General features: G+C 56.2%; 8 protein-coding genes and 1 non-coding gene across 9 annotated transcripts; 4 read left to right on the plus strand and 5 right to left on the minus strand.

The window, feature by feature from the left end:
- Window positions 1-266: 266 nt before the first annotated feature.
- THITE_158633 (uncharacterized protein) lies at window positions 267-926 on the minus strand (the record flags this gene model as incomplete). Its single annotated transcript, XM_003651003.1, has 1 exon — window positions 267-926. One exon carries the CDS (start codon window positions 924-926, stop codon window positions 267-269), a length of 660 nt encoding a protein of 219 aa, XP_003651051.1.
- A 1,200-nt stretch (window positions 927-2,126) lies between these two features.
- THITE_t22 lies at window positions 2,127-2,240 on the minus strand. Its single transcript has one exon. It is a non-coding gene; the product is annotated as a tRNA-Pro (tRNA).
- Window positions 2,241-2,714: 474 nt separating this feature from the next.
- Window positions 2,715-3,761, minus strand: THITE_123992 (uncharacterized protein; the record flags this gene model as incomplete). The annotated part of the gene is made up of 3 exons (XM_003651004.1): window positions 2,715-2,765; window positions 2,827-3,176; window positions 3,314-3,761. The coding sequence occupies 3 exons, from the start codon at window positions 3,759-3,761 to the stop codon at window positions 2,715-2,717; spliced, it is 849 nt and encodes a 282-aa protein (XP_003651052.1).
- Window positions 3,762-6,077: 2,316 nt separating this feature from the next.
- On the plus strand, window positions 6,078-7,193 carry THITE_2086213 (uncharacterized protein; the record flags this gene model as incomplete). The annotated part of the gene is made up of 3 exons (XM_003651005.1): window positions 6,078-6,668; window positions 6,736-7,074; window positions 7,161-7,193. The coding sequence occupies 3 exons, from the start codon at window positions 6,078-6,080 to the stop codon at window positions 7,191-7,193; spliced, it is 963 nt and encodes a 320-aa protein (XP_003651053.1).
- Window positions 7,194-8,057: 864 nt separating this feature from the next.
- On the plus strand, window positions 8,058-9,023 carry THITE_123993 (uncharacterized protein; the record flags this gene model as incomplete). The annotated part of the gene is made up of 2 exons (XM_003651006.1): window positions 8,058-8,739; window positions 8,848-9,023. 2 exons carry the CDS (start codon window positions 8,058-8,060, stop codon window positions 9,021-9,023), a joined length of 858 nt encoding a protein of 285 aa, XP_003651054.1.
- A 670-nt stretch (window positions 9,024-9,693) lies between these two features.
- THITE_116258 (uncharacterized protein) lies at window positions 9,694-10,121 on the plus strand (the record flags this gene model as incomplete). The annotated part of the gene is made up of 2 exons (XM_003651007.1): window positions 9,694-9,790; window positions 9,910-10,121. 2 exons carry the CDS (start codon window positions 9,694-9,696, stop codon window positions 10,119-10,121), a joined length of 309 nt encoding a protein of 102 aa, XP_003651055.1.
- Window positions 10,122-12,393: 2,272 nt separating this feature from the next.
- On the plus strand, window positions 12,394-12,675 carry THITE_2040048 (uncharacterized protein; the record flags this gene model as incomplete). The annotated part of the gene is made up of 2 exons (XM_003651008.1): window positions 12,394-12,504; window positions 12,577-12,675. Coding segments are annotated over 2 exons (210 nt in total), but the record flags the coding sequence as incomplete, so codon positions are not given.
- Window positions 12,676-16,599: 3,924 nt separating this feature from the next.
- On the minus strand, window positions 16,600-18,187 carry THITE_2111008 (uncharacterized protein). The gene has a single exon (XM_003651009.1). The coding sequence runs from the start codon at window positions 17,575-17,577 to the stop codon at window positions 16,744-16,746; it is 834 nt and encodes a 277-aa protein (XP_003651057.1). The 5' UTR covers window positions 17,578-18,187; the 3' UTR covers window positions 16,600-16,743.
- Window positions 18,168-22,102, minus strand: THITE_2073045 (uncharacterized protein). The gene is made up of 2 exons (XM_003651010.1): window positions 19,023-22,102; window positions 18,168-18,752 (listed from the first exon to the last, which is right to left on the minus strand). Exons 1-2 carry the CDS (start codon window positions 22,034-22,036, stop codon window positions 18,509-18,511), a joined length of 3,258 nt encoding a protein of 1,085 aa, XP_003651058.1. The 5' UTR covers window positions 22,037-22,102; the 3' UTR covers window positions 18,168-18,508.
- Window positions 22,103-22,172: the final 70 nt, after the last annotated feature.

Raw genomic sequence — 22,172 nt, forward strand, 5'->3', positions numbered from 1 at the left:
ATGCCAACGCGGTCATGCGCGCTTTAGCTGCAGAACGAGTGCATAGTCCTGTGGTGATATCATTGATCCCGGCTCGCCGGCGGCTTCCACCGGACGCGATGGACCACACGGCCGCAGGCCCGAGTCGACCGGCATCAATACATTCAGCGAGGCCTGCCTGCCCGCCCAGCCAACAGCCTTCCTCCAAAATCCGCGTATAGGTTCACCGATCAAGTTAGAGAAAACCAGGCTTACCCCATCCCCCCTCCTTTTCGGACATAGCCTCATCACCAGCCGCCGAGAGCCTTCTCCAGCAGCAACCTGTTCCTCTCCGCCATCACCGTTTCGCGCTCCTGCAGCAGCACGCCGACGCGCTGACGCGCCAGCTCCAGAATCTTCGCCTTGTTGACTCCACGACTGCGGCTGCCGCAGGCCTTGCTCGGTTGCCCAGGCGACGGCGCGTTCTGTTCGCCTCCTGTGTTCTTGTCGCCCTGTTCTTGCTCCTGCACCTCGGTGGCGAGGTCGTCATGGCTGCTGCAGCGGACGTGCAGCGCCGCCTGCAGGCTCTCGAACTCGGCGCCGAGCTTGTCGCGGTAGCGCTTGCCGACGCGGTTTTGTTTGCGGCGCTGGTCAGGCGGCGCGGGCGTTTCGCTTGTCGTCATGGGGTGCGAGGGACTATCCTGTGGAGTATTTGGGTCTTGCCGCGTGAGCAGCTTGGTGTCGGCGGACGCGTGTTGCTTCCCAGCATTGCTTCTAGTGTCTGCGCTGTCGCCGTGGATGGGGCCGTGTGCGGGAGGCCTGGCGCGGCGCTTCTTCGGGCTGTCATGCATGTTCGCTTTCGTGTACGCGGCCGGTTCCGCAGACATGGGGCGCGCGTTTGAGGACCGCTCAGTGCTCTGCTGTCGGGGTTTGGCGTTGCTTGGTTGATCAGTTTGAATGACTGCCATTGCTGACGATCACGGACGGCGGCGATCGGGGTCGCGTACCCGATCCAACCAAGCCGCTGTACAGTACAAACATTTGTTTGTGGTGGCTGTCCGGGCCACGTGGCTGAGTTTTGCCGCAGTGCCAAATCGAGGAAATGGCCTCAGCTTCACCCTGCCTGAGCTGAGTGCGCATCGCAGACATACCTGGTCAATTACCTACGTCGGTAACGTTCGCGTGCGTCCAGTGTACGACTGCATGGCTTGCGGTTCGAGGCAATGCCAAACAGTGGCCCTGGGTTGCATTGCTGCCTGCCCAGGAGAAAGCGTGCTTGGGAAGGAGCAGCCGAACCTTGGAACGATCATGCTCCCCTCCCCTCAAGGAACGAATCTTTCCGGCATCCAAGGAACTGGCCTGCAAAGTTGCCCTCTCGAAATGGCGCTTACAACAATGACACCTCGACTTATGACAAGGAGAAAGCTGCAACTTTTTCTACCTACCGGATGCACCGTGCCTCCGCCTGAGCAGACGATCCAGGTCAAGAGCTCACACAATCGGACGGGTTTTGTCATCCTCCCCCCGGCTCGCTCTGAGATCTCGAATCAGAATCTGCCTTGTGAGACAAGAGCGTGCTGCGAAGACATTGCCAACTGCATGCTTTAACTCGACGAGGTACCTCGGGCATCTTTCCTCATCCTTGTCATCCAAGTCCGCCTGCCTTTAGATCGGCCATCTCCCTGGACGGCATCATCCTCTAGTTGGAGAAAGCCTCCTTCGCTCGATCCCACGCCCATCGCTCCGCCAACTCGAGTAAGCCACCCCATACAGGAATGCGCTGCCAAGGCAAGAGGTGGGAAGAACACTACCCGCTCACTCAGCCTACGCATAGTCGCAAGGATCGACGCCGTGCAGGCGGAGTACTCGGCCTTCTAGACGCTGCACGAGGCCGAATAGCAGGAGATCCGCGGCATCATCGAGGCCAACAAGCCCTTTGGGAACAGGTATCCGCCCGCGATGCAGGCGAAGATGGGACATTGACGAGCCGGGACCGGGGGGGGGCGGGGGGAAGGCATAAGGGAAGGTGAGTTACTGCATTGTGGACTTTTTTTGTTATGTACTCCTACTGCTGATCACACAAGCAGATCCAAAACAAGTATTTCTTCCTCTACTCGAGGCGTGAAAAAGACATGGGGCTTCCCACGGCGTCGCCTCTGAAATCGAAGGGGCTCAATCGGGGATCGAACCCGAGACCTCGCACATCTTGGTTGCTTCTTCTCAAGCAAGGAGAGGAGAGTATCCATCCCGAAGCGCGAATCATACCACTAGACCATTGAGCCGAGTCGGTCTCGAGCTGTGGAACCTGTAGGTGATAGCGCTGTGCGTGGTGCAGTGGAGTCCATTCTGCAAAGCTTTCAGTTCACGGCTACTAGTTGCCGTATCTAAGACCAGATGTCTCGAATTTCGCATTTGCCAACGCTTGTGTCTTCATAGGTTTTCCTCAGAGGCGCGTGGTGTGGGAAAGAGGCCAGGCGAATCGCGGCGATTGTTTGTATAGACACCGACCGACTTCTTGTCAGAATATGCGGCCCTGAGCAAGAAAGTCCCAATAACGAAAAATGGGGCACCATTAACAGGAGTTTTTAGCTCAGTGGTTCAACACTTCTCTCCGCTCTCTCCTCTCATATCCCTCTGCTGATATGCGAAATATTAATATCGGATATTTGTAACGTAGCTGCTCGCTGAGAGAACAACAGCTCTGTCTAGTAAATGCGCACCAGACACCCTGAATCTGCCCTTCACGACCGATCTGGTCACAGCGCTCTCTCGAATGCGCCACCTCGCATGGTCACGGCGAGCTTGTCCTGAAGAGTATTTTCGTCAGCACCCAGTCTTCACACGGCGCCGCAACCATGGGACGCTCACCTGCACAAGCCGCGGACACCAGCTCGAAAGGAACCAGACAAACGTGGCCCCCAGCCCGCGGTACACCCGACCGGTGACGCCGCCCAGCGCATCAGAAACAACCTTCTCGGCAAACACCTCCGCCGGCATGCCCTTTATAAAGCTCTCGCCAGCTTCCCGCCGCTTGGTCTCCTCCTCGGAGACCCTGAAAAACGACCCCTCCGGAAGGGTCAGCGGCGGGCTGCTCGCCGTCATATTGGTCGCGACGGCGCCGGCGACCACCGAGAGCACGCGCACGCCGTACGGTCGCAGCTCCAGCCGCAGCGCCTCGCTGTACTGCTCCATCGCAGCTTTCGAGGCCGCGTAGACGCCTGTTGTGCTCGCCAGCCCGGCGGCGCGCGGGAGTGTGTCAGCCAAATCACACATGGTGGCAGGCAATCCACCGACGGCGGATGATATTAGAACGTGGCAGGGCATAGCAGGGACACTGGCATGGGGGCAGACGCACCCATCCACGGCGTGGTGATATGCGCGGCAGTCGAGCAGATATTCACCACGATGGCCCCGGGCGCGGCCGCAACAAGCAGCGGCGCAAACGCCTTCGTCGTCTCCAGGACGCCAAAGAAGTTGGCATCAAACACGTCGCGCGCGACGCGGACGTCGGCGTCAAGCGCAGGCACGACGTACGGCACGCCGGCGTTGTTGACGAGGATGTCCAGCGTGCCGCCCGTGGCCTTGCGCACGGCGGCGACGGCCGCATCGATGCTCGCGCGGGAGGTCACGTCGAGCGGGAGCCGCGTCACGTCGGGGAGGTGTGCGAACTCGGGCGGCATCTTGGCGGGATCGCGGGCGGTGGCGAAGACGTGGAAGCCGCGCTTCTGGAAGGCGACGGCGAGGGCCGCGCCGATGCCGCCCGCGCTGCAGCCCGTGATGAGGACCGTCTTCTTCGGGGGCATGGTGGGACGGGGATGGCCGTTGGGTGTAGATGAATGCTACCACTGCTGCCACTTCCCTTGGGTTGGAAAGCGTAACGGAAGATGCGAAGAGGTTTAGAAAGCTAGGAAAGGTGTCGAGCTCTTTATAAGTTGTTAAAAGCGTATTAATCGCCTTTGTTAAATTCTCTTCTTCAGCTATAGGTATCAGGTCGCTATTATCTAGTTGATTCCAAGTTCGGAATCGGTCGGGGGGAATGCTGTTGTTGTCTAAGAGATGGCGAATGATATCAGCGGTGCTTCTATTTGCTGGGATTGACTCGCGCATCGTCAATTCGTCCATCTTCGCATTTGTAAGCTTAAGATTGGATTCAGTAAGCAGAGTCCGGAGTGCTTGGTTTTTGAGTTTCTCAGCGAGTCCCAGCTAACTTATCAAGCGAGGAATTCCGTTCTTGTCGAGTGAGCTAACCGCCGAAAAGTCTCCGGTCACTGCGTATTCATGGGCCGATTGTTTACTCCGGTCCCACATCCCCCTCGGGATTGTCCATCCTTAGCCTCACGGACCGGCCGGATTTGATCCCGATGAGCTTGAATTCTGCGACGACGAGATAACCGTGCTCGCCCGATCTGGGACTCCCCCCGGCTTCTGTCCCAACCTGTGGCCGTTCAAGCCCACGGCGTTTGGCTCATTGCAAAATGATGGTCCGCGGAAACAATCTCTCATGCAGCCCAGAGAACAGGAGGCCTAATTCAATACCGTACCGCCTAAGTTCCTCTCTGTCATTCTGTTTCATCCTTTCCTCGTGCCTTGGCTGTCACGAGTCGCTCTCCAACTAATGTAGGCGACTTGTATCCAATCTGAAGCCAACAACTGCTTGGCATCCGTTGGTTCACCGATCACGCCCTGAGAGCAAGATCAGTATGATTCTATGGACAGTTTTCTGCCTCGCTAGGCAGCCTTTCCTTTCACCCCCCGGGGGGGGGGGGGGGGGGGGGTCCCTCGAGCCTCAAGGGAAGTCAGTTAGGGACTCAAGTTGCGGGAAACTAGACAGTCTTGATGATCATGTGCTCTTACCTGTCTCGTTGATGGCAAGGTGGTCGTCTGCAGCCACTGTTTTAATGCATATGAGGGGGGTGAGTATGGAAGACAATTGGTTGCGATCATACACAACGTGCAGGACGGTTGGTTGTTGCCGCCCAACATGTTGGTCGTTGGCTTCTCTCCATATTAGAGGCATCCAACCCCGCGCCAGAGTTTTCCTCCATTTTCCTTCTTCCATCTCTCACCCACCCAATAGCGACGTATCTGCACTTTTCAAGCCTGTGTACCAACGCCGTAACCAACATGTCGCTCGATTCTCCCCTTCCCCTTCTCAGACCCAACCAGTTGCTGCCAACACAGGAAACCTTCTCCGGGCTGTTAGAGAAGCTGCTGACTGTCTTCGGTGTCGAGTCAATCTTGGATGGAAGGGGCCTTCCCAGTCAACCTCTCCAGCGTGAAATTGTTGGTGACGTCCCCCGTTACGTCCTCCGACCAATGGTTGGCAATGACTTTCATGTCCAAACTTCGTTCGGCTGTTCGCCTTCCTGGAAGGCTCTGCTGCAGCTCGACCAGGACGACGGGAGGGCGGACAAGATATGCCTTCCCCTCTGCGACGTCGCCCAACATCCCAAGTCGGAGCAAGCGATCGTCACCAAATCAGTCCAACAGATCGCCAAGCTTCTCCGCTCCGCCTGGCCGGATGCGACCGTCGTTGGCCCTTCAAAACGTCGCCAACTTGGGCCACCCTTCGTTGATTCCGAGCTGCCGGATTACCAACTTTTCCGATGGCTCGCCTCAAAGGACCTCAACCCTGTTGGCGAAGGGGTCTTCTTGACCCATCTCTATAACTCGGCGGATGATATGCTCTATCGACCCCTTCGACAGGAAGACGTACGTGTTTCCCCTTATGACCTGCCGGTTCCATGGTTTATTAGCTTCACGCGCTGTTGAGTTGGCATGAAAGACCAGAACTAATGCTATGATTTGTCCCTCTCTCTCCCCTACAGCGAGGCCTCGCTTTCAAGCCGTCCCCAGAGGCAGAGCGGACACAAATCTCTGTAGACAGAAGCTCGACTGCACTGAAACATTGCGAGCGCCTAGCCGGTCAGGTTCTATCCGACCGATACGATGCCCAGATATGGTGGGTGCTCTCAAATCTCTCAACAGTTCAAGTATTCTGCTTTTCATCGAAAGTCACAAGCCGCTGATAGCGGCCATCGTTGCCTGCGTTTAGGTCATTCACCGGCCCGGATCGCTGGGTTATCTCGTTGCCAGTGATTGCAGCGATTCTTCTCCTTATGACGCATCCGACCAAGGAGGTTGAGCCCCTACCTGACAATCCTGACCGAGACTTGTCGTGGACTTTGGACTCTCTTCACGGATTCTGCAGGAAAGACGGACTTGAAGACGGCAATCGCCATCTGTCGTGGTCGCTGGGCACGTTTCCAGACCGCTGGATGTACCTCAACTTCATCTTCCACTACTTCACCCCGCACGATACCGACGCGGACAAGTGGATTGGCTCCGGTATTCGCTGCGACCGTCAGACCATTACGGTTCCCATCGGGGGTCCTAGAGGCAGAGCGACATTTATAGAACAGCGAGTCTGGTTCAGCGTACGCACTGCCACGGCATACGATGATAGTCGCGCGCCGGACCTCGCTAAGCGACTGCTAAAGGGGCCGGCTACTCTCGGGTTCGTCCTGGACGATGTGCTCCATCATCCGATCAGGATGACACAGAAGGATTGGGAAATGCGCGGGCTGGAGCCTGTCAAAGGCGCTTCGGGTGTAACGGCTTTCCAAATGCTCCTTTGGGGTGGGGTGGACGAATGGAGCAGACGCTGGAACGCTTGTCTTGACTATGTTGACAGACTTCACGAAGTCCAGGTAGTCCTCTCCCTTCTCTCCAAGCAGGGCCGCCCTATGCTAAACGCTGACAATTCGTGGCTACCAGATTGAGGACATAGATGGCAGCGACCCAGAGAAGCTCAATGACCTCATGTTTGACCCTCGCGGCTCGCTGGCCAAGAAATACTTCGTCACAGCGCACCTCCTCAAGATCTTCCGCCGGCACATCGACGTTCTGCCCCGTTCCCTTCAGCAGATGAGATCAAAGTGGCAGAGCACGTACCCAGGCGTGGACTCGGATCTCCTCGAGCGTTTTGACAATCCCACCCAGTTGACGCTGCTGAAGAACTGGTCTCGGCTGGTAGACCACGCTGGCGCTCTGCACGAGAAGCTTGCCCACAGGATTGAGAAGAGGTCGGGCGAGCTCTTGAACCTCAGGAACACTGTGAGCATTACCGACCCCAACCCCACAGACCGGCATGCAAACCACCGTGAGGTGGAGGAGCATACCATTTGCTGACCATCTCGCAGCTGCTGCTCGCCAGGGCAACTGTCCGCAATTGATTTGCAGGAATAAGACCAGTTGGGATGAATCCTGAGGGTTCGATGGGAGTCAGGGGATGAAACATCTTAAGAATAGGCTCTCATCTGGATCCATTGAGCCGGGCACTGACCTCAGGCAACGTGTCCGTGGACTTCCGTCCGATAGCTCTTTTACCTTCTCATCGACATGCGGCCAGGGTGTGGACAGAAGATTGTTCCGGTCGCTCAGAACTCACTCGGGTTTCGATCCAGGAATTCACCTTCATTTGCGCTCACCACTGCATTTCCATAAGCTGCAGTCAGCCCTCCGTCTCGAGCAAGACCCCCCTCCTTACGCCTCGTAATTGACATCAAGCAAATCCAACCAGTGCTCCGTATTCTACACCGCCTCCTCCAGTCCCGCCTTATTCCCCACCTCATCCGCGTCAACCCCGAACCTTAACTCCGTCTTCGCAGATCTGCACTCCTCCGACATGGCTTCGTAAGCCAGTTAAGGAGCAGCACCTGCTGGCTCCGGATCCGAGCCTATCAGCATTGGTACACTACTGCGGAAGAAGGCAGCGGCAATCCACCGTCCTTTAATGGGCTGATGCGAACAGACCCTCGTTCTCGCGAGGTTGCTGATGGTCCTCGTTTTGGATCCTGGGCAGGGGCCTGATCTTCGCAGTTGACGAACACCGCGACCGCAGGAAAAGGACTGGGTGGAGTTCGGCTTTTCGCGTCTAACGGTGGCAGAGCGAGATCCTGCTGAAACTGCAACTTACATACCTACCGTATATAGCATACCCAAAAGCGGGGGTGCCCCCTTATTCTCGGAGCTGCTGTCTTGCTATTCCACCTCTCTCCATCAAACAACAGCCCCCATCCAAGATCCATCATCCCACAATGAGCACCACCACCACCACCACCACCACCCCACGCAACACCTACGGCCTCGGCTACGAGGCGTCGCAGGTGCAGCACCACGAGTGGCGCACAGCCGAGAACAGCACGGCGTACCTGCTCCCGCACCTGCGGCGGGCGGTGGAGCAGAACCCGGGGCTGCGCGTGCTGGACGTGGGCGCGGGGTCGGGCACGATCTCGGCGTCGCTGGCGGCGTACCTGCCGGAGGGCGAGCTGGTGGCGACGGACATCTCGGAGGCGATCCTGGAGCGGGCGCGGGCGCACGCCGCGGCGCGCGGGGTGCGCAACGTGACGTTCCGCGCGGCCGACGCGTACGCGCTGCCCTTTGCCGACGCCTCCTTCGACGTCGTGCACGCCCACCAGGTGCTGTGCCACCTGAGCGCGCCCGTCGACGCGCTGCGCGAGATGCTGCGCGTGACGCGGCCGGGTGGGCTCGTCGCCGTGCGCGAGTCCGACATGCGCATGTGGTGCTTCTGGCCCGAGACCCCCGCGCTGGAGAGGTTCCATCGGCTCGCGGTGGACGTGATGCTGGCGAACGGCGGGCAGGACAAGGGCGGCCGCCAGCTGGTCTCGTGGGTGCTGGACGCCGGGGTGAAGCGGGATGATGTCGAAGCCAGCTTCGGGACGTGGTGCTACAGTACGCCGGAGGACCGGCGGGCTTGGGGTGAGTGCGAGTTCAAGGAAGCGTTTTTTTTTTTTTTTTTTTTTTTTTTTTTTTTTTTTTTTTTTTTTTTCTTCCTTTGTGGTGCTAGATGCTGACTTCGGGGGGCAGGAGAGGCCATGATTGGGAGGCTGAAGGAGGGGCGGATGCGCAGCAAAGCCCTCGAGACGGGCCTCGCGACCGAGGAGGAGATCGAGGAAATGGTGAAGGCCTGGGAGGAGTGGATCAGAACCGACTCGGCTACGCTGGGCATCATGAACGGCGAGGTCGTGGTGAAGAAGGCATAACTGGCCGCGGCGCAGAGAAGAATCTTGCCGGGTGGGCCAATATATATAGAGCTTGGGCGCCTTGACGGTGTAACGGACAGCGAATCATTTCTGGAAGAGTTTCATTGAAACATAACTTGTACAGACATCAATTTCAAGCCGGGAGACGCCGGCGAGTAGTTGAAAGACTAGGACAGGATCCGCCTAGTACCAGTGTCCAGGCTCCAGACCACCGGGAGGAACTGGATTTCGAGACAGCGACCAAGATAGAACCCCAATGCCGCCCTGTAGCTGGTTTCTGCCTCAGGACCTTGCCGCATATATCCGGGCGCCACACGTGCCGAGCTCTGAATGACTCCGGGGCACAACACGCTCTACTGCCGCCCCTTCATCTGATGTTTGTCCGCGCACCGAGCTCTGAAAGCAGCAAGAAGTAGTCTGGACCGGTCAAAGCTCCATTCCCCGCCTCCAGCTGGCATCGAGATTGCTGGCCCGTGGGTGGTCACAGCACGCCACCGCCCCCGTTGGCAGGACAAAGAAGCTCCTCGAGCTAGCTCCGAGCTCAGAACTCGACATCAACTAGCTAGCAGTTTAAATGCAGCAACCGCTCAACCACGCCCTTCCAACGATCATCAATCGACTCGCTATTCCTAAACTAGATTCCTAAACCAGAAGCAACATCGCCATCACAATGTGTGTCTCATCCTTCACCACGGACCCGCACCCCGTCACCACCAACGTGGGCATCGGCCAGTGCGCCGGCACAGCCGGCGCCGGCGCCGAGATCTGTAAGCCCCTTCTTACCTATCTCTCCCCATCCCCAATCCCCCCAAGCGCCTCCCACCAACCAAACTGCCAGACCAGCTTGCTAACCAGCAAACTCCACCCGGCGCGAAACCATCCGCAGACGCCCACGCGCCGCACAGGACGCTCTTGCCGGCCAACCTAGCCGCCGCCGTCGAGGGCGGCGACGACCCGGCCGCCTCGTTCGACCTGCTCTTCGCCACCGGCAGGGGCGACTACTCGCCCTGCGAGGACATGCAGATGGTGCTGCTCGAGTTCGTCGCCGACCCGCTCGGGCGGGCCACCGCGCTGCGGCATCTGAGGGAGGAGATCTGAATGGTGAATCTACATCTACATCGAGATTGCTTTGAAATTGGGTCCTTTTGGCTTTGAGCTTTTGGTTGGATTGGAGTTTGGTTGGTTCCTCGGCCGGGCTGTCGTGCGTTTCTTCCTGGCGTTTGCTGCTGCTTTGGTTTGGGAATCTAGGAGACAGGTTGGGAGGCGACGGTGCTGAAATAAGGGTGGGGGAGGGACTCAGGGACTCTCGGAGGGATAAGGAAGGGGTAAGGTGGATGAGCTAGGTGTCAGAACCAGCCCGGCCCGGGGCTCCGGGCCGGCCCACCGAGATTAGGATCCACCAGCCTGATGCCCAACTGCCGCCCAAGACTGGGCTCCTGATCAGGGGAACCTCCCACAATAAAACATCCTCAACACTACGATTGATCCCAGTTGTATGCCTCGCTTGCATCGTGATAGCTTCATTTTCCTGAGCCTACGTAGCGGTTCCAACAATTAAGAGTCTCATTGGCTCGAAAACCCGCCTCTATCTCTAAGTAAATGGCCCTACGTATAGCGCTCAGTAGCAACTACTATGTCCTCGAAAGACAATACAAAGATCGACATTATCCTAGCTAGCCCGGATAACTGGGTGGCTTGGAACTGTAAGTTCGTCAACAAGGCCAAACATCTCGACCTACTCGACTATTTCGAGGGCAAGGCGGAGCTCCTCCCGAAGCCTCTACTAGCCAATAGCTATAATCTCGCCTACGAGCATATATAGCGCAAGCTCTAAGAATATATCGTCGAACTACGGGCTTCTATACCAGCTATAGCCAATGTAGGAGCTCTAGCCGATCTAGGAGCATCTTCTATAGGCGAGTAGCGACCTAGCACTGCGTCTATAGCCTAGGATAACGATATAGATTCCTAGACCCTTTCTAAGAACGAGGGCCCGTAAGAGTAGCCTAGTGTCGAAACACTGAACGGTAGCTAGAGGAAGCTCTATAAAGAGAAGGAGAAGTAGTTCAATAGCAATATCGCCATCTTCATTATATAGGTCGAGAAGGACCTAGACTATAAATATAAGGACTACGAACGTTAGACTAACTACCTTACCTAGATACTGACCTTTATAACTACTATAGTAGTAGCCAACTACTGGTCTACTTACTTTACGGAGCGTACCGATCTTCGAACGTAGTACAACAACCTTAAGAAGACTACTTGGCCAATCATCGAGACGATAACCGAGCTTTAGACACGTATTCGTATATACCTCGATATACTTAAATATCCTAGGAACGTATATATTAAGGAGGCTGATTTCGAGAGGTAGCTCGTTAAATAGGAGAACCTAATGGATAAGGCCTCCCTCTAGAAGATGAGCAAGGCAAAAGATCTTGGCCTATAGTTCAACGAACTGATAGCTATACTAGAGAAGTTGTTCCTAAGCTTTGTTTCCCTCTATACTATAAGCAAGATAGAGATCCTTGAGAAGCTAACCTTTCAAGATATAGCTATAGAAGTTCGTAAAGGTATATACCTATTCTTTAAAAAGGCCCCTAGCTATATAGGAAAAGGATCCTTCCCGACTTACGGCCCTAGAGAGAAAGAAAACAAAGACCCTAAGCAATTAGAGGATTAGGAGGATCGCTCTAAGCGCTAAATTAGCTATAAAGAGGGCGCTAGATTTGGCCGGTCTTACTCTAAACGTAAGCTAAATACGCCTATAGTTCTTGGCACCTCTATAAGGTCCTCAAGTATATTAAGCAAGTACCGCGTCTACAACTACTTCTATCCGACTAAGCAGTGCTACTATCTGAACCCTGAAAACGCGTCGCCTAGCTAGGAACCTAGAGAACGTGTCAAGGCGTATATAAAGGCCAATTTAAAGGCCGATTCAACTCTATGAGCAGAGGCCAATAGGCTCTAGATAAAGAGATCTAAGAGTAGCCTCGTTGACGATACAAAGAGCAATATAGATAAAGATCCGCTACCGTATTGACTAGCCGACTGCTCTAGGAGGGCTATAGCTACGCTCTCAACGATGGAGCCTAAGATCCTCGACGTAGAAATGGCCGATGCCAACGCCCCCGAAGAGGGTATAGCTCCCGAAGAGAGCACTGCCCTCGATATAGGCGACGCCCCCGAAGAGGGTATAGCTTCCGAAGAGAGTACCGCCCCTAATGTAGGCAACGCCCCCGACGTAGGCACCAATATTATAGCAATGTTCAGCTACCAACATATTGCGAGAACGCGGTAGTAGAGAGCTATAGGCAAATGTATAGCGAGCTTCGCTATAATCCTAGCTACATTTTAGGTAGGCTAGAGATACCCTCTAATCAACTCTATGATCCTAGATTCGGGGTCAACCATTTATATCGCCAACTATCTAAGTAGGTTCAAAAGGCCTCCTACGTTGGCCGCGCCTAATGACTATGTCTAGGTAGGCGAACACCCTATTTAGATTAAAGGATATAGCGAGATAGACGTTAAACTGTAAAACGACGAGGGCATTACAGTCCTTACGCTATACAATGTAGCCTACTGCCTAACCTTTGTATACAACATTGTGTCGTTGGAGCAGCTCAATCGACGAGGGATCTGGTAGGACAATAGCCTAAAGAGCGTATCGAACTACCTACTTAGGCGCTACGATTATACTCTCCTCGGTTATACTACGAAGAAGCTCTAGCAATATATCCTCGAATATATGCCCGAAGACTATATGCCTATGGCCTTTGCCACTCGAACTAAGAGGCTCGATCGCTAGGCTCGTTGCATAGAGAGCGTGGCAAATGCTATAACTTGGCATCTATACCTTGGCTACGTAGGCCCAAGAGCCCTTGAACACTTCGTCAATTGCTTATAAGAAAGGCGTATCAAAGGCGTACCTACGTTTGAATATAACGGCTATAGCCTTGGCAAGTCGAAACATAGGCCTAATCGTATTCCTAGGCCGTTGAATTACGGCCTAGGGGACAGGATCGCCCTGGATCTATACCCCTTCTAGCTAGGCCGATAGGGCTTTAAATATCTATTGTTGGCGACAGATCGCTATTTAGGTATAATATAGGACTACTATCTACGCGATTGCAAAGTACCTAGCATCTTAGTAGCTATTAAATACTTTACTACATTGCTCGAAAGGTAGTATTAGCTATATATCAAGGTCCTAGAGTGTGACAACGAATTTATATAGGCGAGCGCCATTACTACCTAGGCAGAGAGATAAGGTATCCAAATAGAGCCTTTAGCGCCCGATACGCCTATATAGAACGGGGGCGCTAAACGCTTGGGGGGTATAATTAAGGAGAAGGCTAGAGCAATGGCTATTAGTACATAGTTGCTATAGCAACTGTGGCTAGAAATCACTAGGGCTATAGTATATCTCTATAATAGGATACCAACCTTGACAATAGAGTGGATAATACCGTAGGATCGCTTTTACACCTTCCTCGTAAAAAGAGATAGCCTAAAAGCCTTAGAGTATAAGCTATACCAAGGGCATTTGAAGGTCTATAGCTATAAGGCTTTCGCTATAGCCAATACTACCAAGAAGAAGGAAAGGCGCCTCGAACAGCTCCGACTAAGAGCTTAGATTAGCTACTTCGTAGAATACGATTCCTCGAACATCTATCGTATCTAGAACCTAGCTACCAACTAGGTAGTATATATATACGATATAATCTTTGACAAGAGGCAGCGTTTTCCTAGCAATAAGGAGGACCTGGTATAAGACCTCGCCTAGGTGGACCTCGAAGAGCTGAAGCGTTGGCTTAATGCTAGGGGCGTAGACAACGCTAGCTAGCTAGACGATAGCGACCTTATATCTACGGTAGAAGAAGAAGGTTCTATAGAAGCGTTTAACATACCTTCAACGACTCTCGAAGATCTAGAAGAGAGCCTAGCCACCACTGACGAAGTGTTAGATACAATTGTAGTAAAAGGCGATGCTACAAGCACCTTCCTAGAGTTCCAATATCCAACTCCTCCACCTACTTCGCTAGGCGCCTTGATCGCGGCTACCTTCCTAGGTACATATCTACCTAGAGCCTCTAAAGGAGCGTTCCAACTATAGGAAGCCGCCTTTAACATAGGAACGTTAGGCCCTAGAGCTACTGAACGTAGATACTTAAGGAGGGTCCTCTATATAGAGAAGGAGAGAGAGGAACTTGCCTAAAAGAGTAAAAAGAGGGCTAAGAAAGTAGTCGGTACTATTAAGAAGGAAGATAGTAGCGTCAAGAGGATCTTTTAAGAGGAAGTTGATCGCCTATAGCAAGAAGGTAAGCTTAGATCTATCTACTAGTCGATACTCCCGTCTATACCTCGATAGTACTCTGAACTCAAAGATTATCTACTAGGCCAGTTGTTCCTAGAGGTGGAACGCGATCATCTCCGAAGCTACGAAGCGATAGGCTCCTAGGAAGAGATTCGCCACTATAATAAGGAGGTCCAGGGCAAATAGATCCTAGATTATATATAGATATACGTCTATAAGTTCAACAAGAGTAGGCACCTCGTCAAGTGTAAAGCGAGGCTTATAGCGTATAGCGATCAACAAAAGAAGAGGTTCGCCGAAGAGAACTATATAGCTATACTCGCTACACGATCCTTCAGAACAGTGCTCGCTACTATAGCGAGGTTCGACCTAGAGCTAAAACAGTTCGATATAGTCAACGCCTTCGTCAACGTAAAGATCGATAAGGATATCTATATAGAGATACTATACGACTACTATAAAATAGGAACTATCCTAAAGCTGAAGAAGGCGCTCTACGGCCTATAGAAGTCTCCCCTTCTCTAGCAACGAGAGCTAACGGCCACCCTAAGGAATCTAGGGTTCTAGGCTATACTATAAGAGCCCTATATTATAACAAACAAAGGTATTATCGTCTTCTTCTATATAGATAACATCGTCCTCGCCTACTATAAAAAGGATCAACATTGAGCTAACGAGGTGATTAGCCGACTATAAGAAAAATATAAGTTTATAGGAGGAGACGACCTCCTATAGTTCCTAGGTATAGAGGTTTATCGCAATCGTAAGAGGCACTTGATCTAGCTTAGCTAAACCATATACATTGAGAAGATCAAGAGGTTGGCCTAGGAAAAGGGAGAGCCAGAGACTCTAATCGTCAAAGGCGAACTGCTCCTATACAACGATATTGCTAGCTATAGCTCTGTTGGGCTTTATCAAAGGAAGATCGGCTTAATCCTATATACCACCGTCAATATATACCTAGACATTGCCTTTGTAGCCTCTAAACTTATATAGTTTAATTAGAACCTAGGACCTAAACACCATTATATAGCTGATCGAGTATTGCGATATCTCTATCGAACAAGGTTCTAAGCCCTCCAACTAGGAGGAAGAGACATCCTAATCGTAGCTAGCGATACTAGCTTCGTTAACAACAGTATCGACCATAAGAGCTTATAAGGTTACACTATCATCCTATTCGGCGAGCTAATTGCCTAGAGAGCTAGTAAATAGGATATAGTAACTATATCGACTATAGAAGTAGAGCTGTTAGTACTTGTATAGGTAGCGAAAGAGGGTATATTCCTTCAACGCCTATTAGAGGCACTAGAGATCCACCTAGATAACAAGATCCTATCGATTTAGTACGATAATAAGCAGACGATCCGGCTAATCAACGCTAAGGTGGCTATACTATAGACGAAGCTGAAGTATATCGACATTTATAACCATTGGCTACGCTAGGAAGCGTAGAACGAGAGAGTTCACATAGAATATATACCTTCGAACCAGATATTAGCCAACGGCCTAACGAAGGTGCTAAAACCAAAGCCCTATAGGAAGTTCGTAGAAATGCTCAATCTGGTCGATATCCAAGCCTTTATCGAGATACACGCCTACTAGGCAATATAGAAGGAAGAAACATAGGGCTAGAAGAAGGCTCTAGCCAAACAGAGGGTTCGGTTTACAGTGTGATATATAGGATTGAAAAGGGTAGGCGTATAAGGCTCAGTAGATCAGGGCGATAGTAGAAGGACCTCAACACTATAGAATTACTGGATCGGGAAAGACGCAGTGTTGGGAATAGCTTCATAGATTACTGGATTTGGCAGGCCAGAGCTGGAGGCTCAACCTGGGGGGGTATGTCAGAACTAGCCCGGCCCGGGGCTCCGGGCCGGCCCACCGAGATTAGGATCCACCAGCCTGATGCCCAACTGCCGCCCAAGACTGGGCTCCTGATCAGGGGAACCTCCCACAATAAAACATCCTCAACACCACGATTGATCCCAGTTGTATGCCTCGCTTGCATCGTGATAGCTTCATTTTCCTGAGCCTGCGCAGCGGTTCCAACACTAGGAAATACTGAGCCGGCCTCATTACGGAGTAAGGCGTCTTGCGTCTGCACCATCAAGAGCGTTGAAGGAGCTTCGGGTAATCTAGTTTTCGAGGCATCATGGCATCCAACTCGGGCAGGCTGGGGTGCGCACTCGATATCGGGTCGTGCTGCATTTCCCCTTCTTGAATGTACCACAGCACAGCCGCTTTCGCGAATCAAGGTGGAGTTCCCCCCGTCAAATCAAGCTTGGGTTGCCGAGGCGGATATAGAGAACCAGCCAGATTATCCACGAGCTTGAGCAACCACGCGTGAAGCACGCCAGTCAAGTGCAGGTCTACGCGCTGTGCGATAGCCAGCCGCTAGCACCGCGCCGAACTCTCCGTGTCGACGGAACCTGTCCCCGGTTCTCCAAGCTCTGGTGGAGCGGGGGAGAGCACTGCGTCACCTACACGATCTCGAATCCGCTGGATGTCGGCCACCACCTCGCCCGCACCGCCATACTGCCTCATCCAACACTTTCTCACCACTTCTCCCAGCAGCAAGTCGTCTGTAGCCGGAAACACATCCACGCCGAACAGCGCCTCCAGCTCCGCGTCGTTCTTGTCGTGAAATGGCTGATACGTCGTCTCGAGCTCGTAGAGCAGCGAGCCGAGGGCGAACAGCTCCGATTGGACGGACGGCTGCGTGGTTGACAGCCGCGGGTGCGTCGCGTGCGCGCTGGGGCAGATCAGGGGCGGGGAGCCGTCGAGGGAGGAGCCAGCAAAGTCGGAGAGCTTGACGTTGCCGTCCGCGTCGAGCAGGACGTTGTACGTGCCGACGTCGACCTGGCACACGCCGCGCGAGTGGATGTACTGCATCGCCTCGGCCGTCTGCAGCGCCCACCGCAGCACATCGGGCGTCGGCGGCCGCTCGTTCCGCGCGCGGTGCTCCAGGAGGCGCTCGCGCAGGGAGCACTGCAGCCGCTGGAGGATGAGGGCATCCGGTTGGGTTCCGAGGAGCGCGGGGATCCGTGGGTGCGAGCCGAGGCGCTCGTAGATCTGCCGCTCTACCCGGAGCTGCTGTTTGGACGGCTCGTCGTCGGTGAACGCCCGCTTCAGGACCGCCTTGTCCGAAATGAACCATACGGCGCCCGACAGCCCACAGGTCCAGGGCAGCCCGCTCAGATTCGTGGGGACCGAAACCTCGTCCGACATCGCGAAAGACAACACGTCTCGGTTCTGCAGATATCGTTGAGGAGCAGAATGGAAGAAACAGCTGAGTGTGAGACTGGCGTAGTCCTCCTGCCGGCGGCTGCGCGCTGCCTTGCAAATGAACACACAACCCCCCTGAGAGTCCCGAGTCAGCCAGAAAGATGTCAACCCAGAAGATAAGCTCCTGGGTGTAGCCGGGGCCTGAATGGCGAATGTCTTGTTTTCGAGCTCCTTGACTGAGTGGCCGTTGGATCTTGCAACGGACGCGGTCAGTCGGTGAGACAAGGCCCCAGCAAACTTAATCTGCCCCGCGGGCGTTAGCCACAGCAAGAAAAGCAACCAGCGCTCGTGCAATGGTGCTGCGGCTGCGGCTGCGGCTGCGGCTGCGAGTAACTTGCGGCCCATTGTTGCAACGCACCAACAGACAACGCACAAACACCCAACACACCAACTGAACACGCTCGCCATAGCAGGGCCAATCACCCAAGCAGTGAAGTGCAATGCCGCAACAAGAATAATTGGATATTGACTGAAATGTCCCTCGTCTCCTCACATCCCCCCTGCCATTCAACCCGCCCGCTGCACCCCCCGGCGCGGTAACCATGCAAGCCTCCCCACACCCCCAAACTCAGGTCAGAAGAAAATAAAGAGACAACCACACCATGCCAAGGGGTATTCATTGCACACCGAGCACCCTCCTTAACAAAATACGAGAAGCATCCATCCATCCATCCATCCATCCATCCATGAGTGGTGGTATCATACATCCCGCCCGCCCGACCGCCCGACCGACCGACCGACCGACCGAGGAGCAGCAGTAGCAGCAATAAGAGAAGAGATGCAATGCGAGCGCGCGCGTCCCCCTTCATGCCCGCCCCCTTGTCCGCGTAGTAACATGGCAATAGTAAAATAAGAAGAGAACCGACCAGCTTGCTTAATCCGCTCTGCTCCCGTTCCGCAGCACACCCTCCCCCGCTTCTTGACCGTCCTGTTCCCCCGGAGTAGCAGTAGCAGCAGTAGCAGAAGTAGTTGCAGCAGCAGTAGATGCAGCAGCATCCCCGCTGCCGCTGCCGCCCAAGAACATCCGCTTAAAATCCGCATTGCTCTTCCCGGCGACAGCCGCGGGGCCACCACCCTGGGCCGCGGTCCCGTTAGCCGCAGCCGCAGCCGCAGCCGAGCTGGCGCCGCCGGCCTCATCGCCAGACTGTTCCGCCTTCCTCGCCGCGCCGGCCACAAAGCCAGGCAGCTTCTTCGGGCCGGCCCTGGCGCCGGCCGAGCGGCGCGCCAGTAGCGGCGGGGGCGGCATGAGCGCCGCGGCGCCCATTTTCGCCGTCTCCCCTTTCCCACCGCCGCCAGAAGAAGACGCAGCTGGCCCGGCACTACTACCACCCGGTCCGGTAGCAGGCCGATCGACGCGATCAATCCTCTTCTCGGCCTTGGACCGCCACAGGTCCGCCGGCTTGCCCGTGCGCAGCCTCCTCTTCTGCGGCTTGCCGGGCTCCTGCTCCTGCCCCTGCCCATCCCCTGCGCCCTCGAAGGGCATTTCCAGCCCCTCCCAAGCGAGCGCGGCCCGGCCCGCGGCCGCCTCGCTGACCAGCTCGACCAGCGCGCCGCCGTGCGTCGGGTGCAGCACCAGCTTGGCGATGGAGTCGGGCGGCATGCCGGGCGCCGCGGCCAGCACGGCGCGCAGGCGGGCGACGGTCACGGTGTCGGGCACGCCGAGCACGGCGACGGTGCGGGCGGCGATGGCGGCCGCGGTGGGGTTGTTGGTGTCCGCGGAGGGGGCCGGTTCGGAGGAGGAGGAGGCGGGGGAGCGGGCGTCCCGCGCGGGTGAGTGTGGTGGTTGCGGCGATGGCGGCGCAGCGGCGCCGTCAGCCGGGGCGGTGCGGTCGGTGGCAGTGACCTTGTGGGTGGGCGGGCGCGAGAGCTCGACCTTGATCGGGTGCTGGCCGAAGATGAGCTTGTCGAGGGCGCGGATGGCTTCTTGCGCCTCGGCCTTGGTCTCCATCACGACGAAGGCGGTGCCGTGGGACTGGCCGGCCATGTTGCGCGGCACGCGCACGCTGACGACGCGGCCGGCCTTGGCGAAGAGGCCGCGCACGTCGTCCTCGGAGGTGCCCCGCGGCAGGTTGACGACGTGCAGCTCGCGCTCCTCAGCCTGGGCGCCGTGACGCTGCTGGCGCGCGAGCGGGTCCGAGAACTTGGCGAGCAATTTGTACTTGCCTGACTCCAGCGGCTTGCCGTCGAGCTTGGTGGCGGCCGCCGCGGCGTCGCGGTCGCGGAAGGTCACGTAGCAGAAGCGGCGCTTGGTGTTGTACTTGAGGCTGGGGAAGCGGATGCTGAATACCTCGCCGCAGTTCTTGAACAGGTCCCGCACGTACTGCTCGTCCGCCTCGGGCGGGTAGTTGGTGACGAAGAGCGTGCAGTCGGTGGCGGCCGTCACCTGCACGACGTGGTCGCCGAAGTACTTGTTGTCGCGCAGCAGCGCCGATCTGGCATCGTCAGCCGTGCGGAACTCGACCAGGGCAACCGCAGCATCGTCCCGTTTCTGGATCACGATGTTGTTGATGTGCCCGAACTCGCGGAAGAACTGCTTCAGCTTGGTCTGGGTCGCATCTCTCGGCAAGTTGCTGACCCACACCGACGTGTTCTCTCGGTCCCGCTTCAGCTCCTCGCTGTGGGTCTCGCTCTTGGATCGCTTGCTGACGCCGACGTCCTCGCCCGGCGTCTCTTCGCGCTTCCGCTTGGACCCGGGCGACGAGTTCGCATCGGCAAGGTCCGTCATGGGCTGGTCCGCCGCGTTTGCCGCCTGTGCCGCCTGCTGCTGTGCAGCCAGAGCAGCCTGCGCGGCTTCGGCGGCTTGCGCTGATTCGCGCTGCCGGCGCTTGGCCACGCCCTTGCGCGTCTTGTAGATGGTGTCCTGCGCCTCCCGCAGCGTCTCTGCGAGCTCGTAGTCATTGCAGTGCTTGAGATAGACCTCCATGAGGCGCTCCGGCCAGTCGACTGTGCGCACCTTGAGCGCGCGGGTGAATACCCGCGTCGCAAACGAGGGCACCCGCAGCCCCTGGGCCATCGTCGCCGGAGTTGGGCTTCGTGTCTTGCTTCTGTTGGCGGCAAAGACCATCATCTCCCACATGTACCAGTTGAGCCAAAAGTCGTAGCTGTTCGCGTGCAGCTCGACCTGGGAGAGCTGCTCCCACACGGCGCGCGCCCCCTCGATGTCGTCCTTCTTCTCCGTCAGGAACTGGATCAAGATCTTCTCGAGCCGATAGTCGGGGTCGCCCTGGTACGCGTCGCCGTACTTGCGCTTCCCCCAGTGCTTGACGTCCTCGAGCGCCGACGGCAGGCCGACCTCGGCCACGTCGACGGCCTCCTCAGTGGCGTTTGGGTTCATGGCCGAGCGCTTCAGGTAGCTGCACCAGGCCGAATACATGTCGAGAACGCTCGCCATGCCCTCTCTGTCCAGTTGCGCGCTGTCAGTAGCAGCGTGCTTGATGCGTTCGATGTCGGTGAAGGACAGGCCGGCCTCCTCGGCCGTCAGGATGTAGCGCGCCCAGATGGGGCCGGACCACGGGATGTGGCGCACGGCGCGTTGCAGCACGTCGAGCATGTTGGGTACCAGGCGGGCGGGCACGGGGGAGCGGCCGGCCTTGAGCTCTGTGTGGCTGGTGGAGATCAGCACAATGAAGTTGAGCCAGGTGTCCTCGTCCGCGGCCAGGGGGCCCGTCAGAGCGCGCGAAAACAGGCCCAGGCAGATCTGGAAATTGACGACGACGTCCCGCGCGTCCTTCTTGGACTTGACGAGCCGGATCTCCCAGTCGAGGTACTCGGACATGGTGGCCCGCAGCGCAGCGGCATCACCCGCCTTGGCAGCGCGGGCGAGCTTCGTCTCCCAGGGGTCGCGCATGTCGCACAAGCGCTTCGCGTCCCGCGCGTTCCTCGTCACCTGCAGCATCTCGCTCTCGTAGGCCTGCCGATTGTACTCGGAAAGGAAGCTCGAGAACATCTGGGAGGTGGCATCCCAGGTCATGTGGGGGACGGCGAGGCGGTTCTTGAACAGGTGGGTGATGCGGCGCACGCCGGGCTCGGTCACGTTGCGGCGCAGGAGTTCCATCTCGAGCGACACCCAGCGGTTCCAGAGCTCGTGGCTGTCGGAGAGGCGGTATTGCACGGCCTCGTAGCCCTCCTGCCACAGGTTGAGGGCGGCATCGAGCGTGAAGGTCTCGCGGCCGATCTGCTGCTCCTCGGGCGGCCAGCCGGCGTCGCTGCCGGGCTGGCAGTCGGTGTAGAGCGACCAGAAGTATTCGCAGTAGGCGGTCCACACCTTGAGGCTGCCGGGCTCGGCGAGCGTGGCGCGGCGGAAGGCCTCGATGACGCGCACGCGGCCCTCGAGGTCGGCGGCCTCGCGCAGCTGGTGATCGACGAACTCGACCCAGTTGTCCTCCCCTACCGGGTTCGCCATGTTGCCAGCGTCGCGGGGGGTCAGGAGCGTCGAGGCATCGGATGTCGACGGCGAGGTCGCTTTGCTGTTCCTGGCGGGGTCGATGTCGATGGGAGAGTGACGGCAGTCCGGCGACGAACGGTGAAAGTGACGGCGA

The sequence above is a fragment of the Thermothielavioides terrestris genome, chromosome 1 (genome assembly GCF_000226115.1).
Source record: "Thermothielavioides terrestris NRRL 8126 chromosome 1, complete sequence".
NCBI lineage: Eukaryota > Fungi > Ascomycota > Sordariomycetes > Sordariales > Chaetomiaceae > Thermothielavioides > Thermothielavioides terrestris.

What these genes read in the sequence shown, in the direction of transcription:
- THITE_2111008 (XM_003651009.1), bottom strand. Translation starts at nt 17,577, where the DNA reads ATGTCGGACGAGGTTTCGGTCCCCACGAATCTGAGCGGGCTGCCCTGG.
- THITE_2073045 (XM_003651010.1), bottom strand. Translation starts at nt 22,036, where the DNA reads ATGGCGAACCCGGTAGGGGAGGACAACTGGGTCGAGTTCGTCGATCAC. An exon ending in ACGGGCAAGCCGGCGGACCT is followed by an intron (nt 18,753 to 19,022) that starts GTGGCGGTCCAA and finishes CGGCGGCGCCAG; the next exon opens with CTCGGCTGCGGCTGCGGCTG.